General features: G+C 39.7%; 1 protein-coding gene across 1 annotated transcript in view; it reads right to left on the minus strand.

Moving 5' to 3' along the window:
* HHAT (hedgehog acyltransferase) overlaps window positions 1-6,606 on the minus strand; it is a 203,754-nt gene that overhangs the window by 79,125 nt on the left and 118,023 nt on the right. Inside the window, exon 9 of the mRNA XM_018553055.1 lies at window positions 2,024-2,059. Coding sequence (XP_018408557.1) covers window positions 2,024-2,059 — 36 coding nt within the window. The remainder of the gene's footprint in view (window positions 1-2,023; window positions 2,060-6,606) is intronic.

Here is a 6,606-nt window from a genome sequence, read left to right on the forward strand (position 1 = left end):
TACAGGGGATTACAGAATGCTGATATAAAGATTCAGGTACTTATGTAAACATACATTGAACTACATTTTTAATGAATACAAATGGTTTAAATTGAGTCTTTTTATCGCTGTCTGGAGTCCAGCTTCAAAACTAAAGAATCAGCATGTTATAACAGCTAATAAAGCAACATTCTCTTTTTTGTCATACTTCAAATGTCTTATATTTCAGGACTATGCAATATAGTAATTAGCAGTTTCCTAGAAAATTGAAGACCTGCTGACAGCCATGCAGGAAAGTCTTCTCTATGACATCCAGCTGATGTGGACATTTTAATAACAGTCTCACTTTTAATGTATTCTACGGGTGTGCCATATACAATGGCTACAAAATGGAAGAGATGTGGATGGTGGATGACGAGCGGTTCACATATAATGTCTTAGAGATCATGGTCATGGGTGTTCTTGTCAAACACATTGATTGCTAACTGAATGGCAAACTTAGAGGGTTATTCACAAAGGTAGCCGAAATATCAGTCGTAGCTCCGGCTGATCCTTCGGCTAGCTACGGCCGTGGGACCCCTTTGGTTTAGTAACACCGAAGGGCTATTCACTCCCGAAGCTGGCCGAGCGGCTCACGGCTCTCACGGCTGGCTCCACCCAGTTGCAATGACAGATCAGCGTCCACAGGTTACCTGGGGATGCTGAACTGTCATTAAACAATGACAACTTGGCGGAACCAGCTGTGACGTCAGCTAGCTGTCACTGCTCACCCAATTGTTTTTCTTTTTTTACATTTTATTTTCTTTTTTCAATAATCTTAATTTTTTAAAATGTATAATTTATTTACATTTGTAAACATTTTTTTCTACTTTTTTTTTCTTTTTTCACTGTTTTTCTATTCTGCTCGGTACCGCGGAGGTATCTAGAAGTATGTGTTTGTAGATTGTCATTACTAAACATTTCGAAAGGTGCCTTTGTTGTAAAGTTCCTCTTTGACCCTTCCCAACCAGTGTTGACAACTGAACACACATTAAACCCCTTCCTAAAAAACTGACCTCCTTTCTGACAACTCTGACAACTAGGGATGCTAGGGTGTAGGAGCATTTATGCAGCTTATTACATATGGAAGTCAGGTTGGTTTATTCTGCAAGTTGTAAAAAATAATAAAATAAATGAATATACACCATCCTTTTGACAGCTACCAGCTGAGACTTTGCTAGCTGTCAAACCTGGCTGCCACTGACAGCTCCGTTCCCTATGTCATTACTATGTCATCTATAATATAATAACATGCAAGCCGTAGGCTTGATCCAGAAAAAATGGTTTTAGCTTGCAGAGGCCATTTTATCCTGTAGATAGCAGTGAGCCCCTGTTTAATACTGTACATGTCTGACACAAGCATAGTTTTAAAAAATAATACATTAAATAAAAATGTTAAAACTGTAAAATCCGAACCTTTTTTAATTCTATGTGGCGTCAGCTTAGTTCAAAGAAATTTTGCTATGTAGAAATCACTCCCACGGCTTCTCCAGCCCCTATATATTCCTGGTAATAAACGTACTTACCAAAGGCAAAAATAGTTTGCTATCTATCTGAAGTTGTCATTTGCAGAGTTGGTACAGCTACTCTTGCTAGGTCTTGCGCGGTTAGGGTATGGAACTCGCTGCCTCAAGCAGTGATTTCCGCAAATAGTCTGGAATCATTCAAGAAGCTTTTGGACGATTTCCTGAGGGACCGTAATGTACAAGGGTACAGGTACTCTTAAGAATGAGAACACTCAGGGACCTATACACACACACACACAATAGGTTGGACTTGATGGACTTATGTCTTTATTCAACCTCAAACTATGTAACTATGTAATTATGTATGTAACTATGTAATACATAATGCAAATCACTACCTGTACAGGTAGTGGCTTAACTTTATTAAAGCCATACTCCACCCAAGAGAACCAAAAACTGGATGTAACAAGAAGGATTGAAAATGTATTTTTCTGATTAGACTGGAATGCCTCTTAACTTTGTAAAAAGTTTAGTCTTACCTTACAAGAAAACGATGGAGACCAACATCAAAACACCTGGGGGAAAAAAAAAAAGACTAAATACAAAATGCGAAAAATAGAGACAATCTACCGATAACACAGAAAATGGCAAACTTGGGAACAGTAAGTTAAACCAAACATTTTCCAAAATAAGGAAGGTACCTGAAGTGTTCCTGTGACTATAGCAAACATTTAAAAATCTCACTAATGGAAAAGAGTGGCACTCAGATCTAAATTTCTATAAAGTGCCCCAGAATCCTTATTAACTGGGTTGCTTTAACACACACACACACACAAAATCTCCTCACCAACTTTAGCTAGTTGTATACCATAGAGTCCCTGCTATCCAAGGATTTAGGATTTCCAAGGGTACTCTCCAAAAAACTGGACCCACTGTGCAGACCAGCAGCAGCCAGGGCACTCCACCTCTTCCAGCAACAATAGATGATGACTGATAGCATAGCACCACACTTTGTCATGCCCACTGAGTGTTTTACAGAGCAAAACTCTTCTTAATATCATGAGTCTACATCATGTTACCAATCAGAGTCTTTGCAGCAATCCCTCCTATGCTGCACCTTTTGAAAGAGGAAAAAGACCAGGAAACATGTCACCTGATCCTAGAAGACAATTTTGCGGCACTTTAAAACAGGCCCTCATTCACTTATGTAGCTCTAGCCATTTTGGAAAAATTAGTCTTCAAACTACAAGCAGAGCCACTGAAAGCTGAGCTCCTTTTCCCTTCTATGGACAGCAGAATCTTGGCAGTCTACCAGCCTTCTGATTTAAACCATCACCAGGTGCTGTACGCTGTTAGATACTAAGACCTGACTTTAAAGTCTCAGTTGTAATCTTTGAGTATGAAGCACTTCTCGGTACATGCAGCTAGAGTTGTCAGGGATTGCAATTGTAAAGCTCTTTTACTGATTTAACAAGGTAAATGAGAGACAGTGTGGAATGCAATAGCTGTGACTTTGGAATCTGCATTTGGTCTGTGTACTGTATAAGATCTGTATGCAAAATGTACAACATCTGTGTTTGTGTGGGAATGAGTCTGTTTATAAGTATAGTGCAGTGCAGTACAGTACAGGGCAGCAATCTGGACATGGCTTACTTCTGAGCAGATATAACATTTGTTTATGACAAAAATATCTGTGCCTGGAGTTAGGCTTTAAGACATTTAGCCATGTGTAACCACCATTGGCTCTCTTTATCTGATCATTAAACTTTTGGCGATAATTTTGGTTTATTATAGTCTTACCTATTCCTAAAGTTGGCTCTCAATATCTTTTCATGCGATATAGTAGAAAGCTTCTTCACAACAAACTAAGCTTATGTCTGTATTCTTCTGTTGCTCTTATTTAATGGCCCCCAGAAAGATGAAAAGCTGAGAGTAAAATTAGGATAATAGCAAAATAGGATTCCATCTAAAAAGAGGAAGCGGGAGTGTAATGCGATGTCAGGTAGAGAGGATATTTTCCTCCAGTTTAGCCATAAATAAATTAGCATACTGCTGTGCCAAATGTATTTCCTATAGCATGTCCCATCAGCTAAAGATGGATGTCCTCCTCAAATGTGAAATAACTGTGCAGAATGCAGACCTGATGAGTCATATTTTGGAATCCCGTGGAATGCTGGAATATACAAAGAATCAGTGTTTCCGCATTAAGATGCTAAAGCAGCCTGCTAGAAAACTTTCCTTTCTGAACATTATTCAGAAGTCTGTTTGTATATCTTTCCCAGGAAGAATTGGTAGGAGACTCACTACTACAATTTGTACTGTGTTATGCTCACTCTCGAGATTTACTCTGCTAATAAAAATGGCCACCATGACAAATAGCAAAGATGTATTTCCCTACCAGTAAGTACACAGACTGCAAAAAAAAGTTCTAACAGTAGGAAAAAGGTTTTGGCTGGAGTTCCATCTTAAAGGACACATTTCCTTTACAAACTAAATACAAAGATGAAAGATCCTAAGCTGCAACATTTTTTGCAACACTTTGTCAACAATCTTTATTGCTTAAAACAATTTGGTAATTTACTCTCAACTTTTTTCAGTTTTGGGTAGAGAAGAGGATGATTTAAAGTGACATTACAGTCAAATTTTTTTCCCCTCCCCCAATGTTAATTAAAGCACTTAGCTTAAATGATGCCTCTTAATCAGATCTTTTTCTTTCCTGTCCTTTTCATCTGTCCCTCCAGCGCTGACTCCTCTCTCCTTGCTGGCACTTCCTGTCCCACGATGTCTGCATGCGGGTGCACGCGTCCATAGACTTACCTCGTCTCCCGGCCGAAAAGGTGAACTGCCCCCCTCAAGATGCTTTGCGGCCGCTTGAGAATTTTCACATAGTCGGACGGGAGCGCGCGGGGAAGACACAGGTAAGTATTGACCTCTTTTAAAGCGTTTTGTTTTTTACACTTTTTGCATATATCTACTGCTTGCTAGCAGACATAACAGAAAATAAGAGGAAATCTCTTCAAAGTGAGGGAAAATGCTTTTTCACCGCTGTCACTGGAACAGGTGTCGCCCATTGGAAAATTTTACCTCTAATATTGTTCCAGTTACAACTGTAAAAAGTTGGATAACCTATGACTTTATGTTTCGGTCACCATAACAAAAAAAAGAGAGAGTGAATAACCCAGGGACACAGACAACAATAAAACCTCACAGAGGTTGACCCATGTATGTCCACCCTAGCACCTTATTGTGCCAAAGTACCACCATCTCTAGATATCAAATACTGGGATAGCAGTGCATACAGTAGTAACACATTCTGTTGGGCCCACTCCAATAGGCATAAAATCTGTATTGCATACAAGTTCACAACGCCTGAACTCATCCTCTGCTCCAAATCATATATATTAGCCACAAATAGGTCTATTTTTTACCAAGGGTCTAAGAAGCTGATTCTGCAGTCCACGGTAACCAACCAGATTAATAATATTAATTTATTCACTACAGTTATTTATATAGCACCGACAATTTACACAGTATTTTACGTGCACATTCACATCAGTACCTGCCCTCAAGGAGCTGACAATCTAGGGTCCCTATTTTACATGAATACATACAGGGCCAATTTAGACAGGAACCAATTAACTTTCCAGCATGTTTTTGGAGTGTGGGAGAAAACTGGGTACCCGAAGGAAACCCACACAAGGAGAGAACAGGGAGAACATCAACAAACTCCTTGCAGATAGTGACCTGACCAGGATTTGAGCCAAGGCAGAAGTGCTAACCACTAAGCCACTGAGCTGTCACCTCTTTGCACTCTCCTAGTGTAGCGTGGCACAAGACAATGGGTTTCTATAGACAAACAGTTATTCTCTCACTACCTACCTCATGTTCGAAAAGTGTTACAGGTCTAATTTTTCATTATTCATGGCACCAATCAGTTACTATGATTTACTTTCAAACCTGGATAGCAAAAATTACAACTGCGGGGCTAATTAGTTGTCATGGAGAGCAAGTTTAACTTTCTGGACATTTTTCACCCATCAGGTCCTGTAATAAATAAGTCCTGCTGTCGTTTCAGTTCACAGTGAGCACAGTGAACCTCTACTGTCAGTAAATATTATATTCCAGAGGATTGCAAGTCAATTGATTTTCCACAGTTCGCACATCATCAAGAGATTTTCCTTTCATTTGCAAAGACCCGCTGAATAAATAATACAGCCAGGGAAATCAGTAATCTTGTTATCGGTGCCATCCTAACCCTGATACATATCAGGCTCTCGAAGACTATAAAAGTTTATTGAAAATTCAATTCCTTTTCATCGATTCAATAATGTCCTCAAATTCCCACCCGGCCCTGTATTATGTGAGAACAGAGGAGTTCTCTATACAGATTTGTTTTATCACATTAATAATGTCTCTGATCAGTGCCAGAGAGTATTTCCAGCTATGTATGAAATCTGTTTATCTGTTTGCCTCTAGACTACAATTCCTGTACTTGGTGACTATGGTCCTAACAATTACCAACTCATAGTTCTCCTTTAGGCTGGGTTCCCACCTAGGCGTTCGAAATATGCGTGTATGACGCGCGTTTTGCAGTGCATGTTTTAACCGCGATTTGCAGCCTACAAAACGCGCGTCAAACGCGCGTTTACGAGGGCTATCGGCTGTATTATAATGGATACGCGTGGAAATACGCCTCAAAGAAGCTCCTGTACTTCTTTGGACATAGAGCGTTTTTTAGGCACGTTCCCGACAGGCTGAAATACGCCCAAGTGAGAACCATGCCCATAGGAAATAATGGGATTTCACTTGCAGGGCGTTTTACAGCGCGTCGATCAGCGCTGTAAAACGCCCAGGTGTGAACCCGGCCTTAAATGGCTCTAAAATTATTGCTCTATCTGTGTGGTGCGAGATGCAACATGTGCGGCACGTAGGCGCACCTGACGCATATATGCGTGTATATTAGGGGGGCGCGGACTTAAAAAAAAGTTTAAAAAAATAAATGTTATGCTTCTTTATTTTTTTATGAATCTTTCATTTTTGTATTACTTTTTTTTTTACATACAACTTTATTGCTATTACATGGAGAGAGAGAGAGAGAGAGAGAGAGAGAAAGAGAGAGAGA

Source organism: Nanorana parkeri, unplaced genomic scaffold (assembly GCF_000935625.1).
Source record: "Nanorana parkeri isolate BGI_ZX_2015 unplaced genomic scaffold, ASM93562v1 scaffold1, whole genome shotgun sequence".
Classification (NCBI taxonomy): Eukaryota; Metazoa; Chordata; class Amphibia; order Anura; family Dicroglossidae; genus Nanorana; species Nanorana parkeri.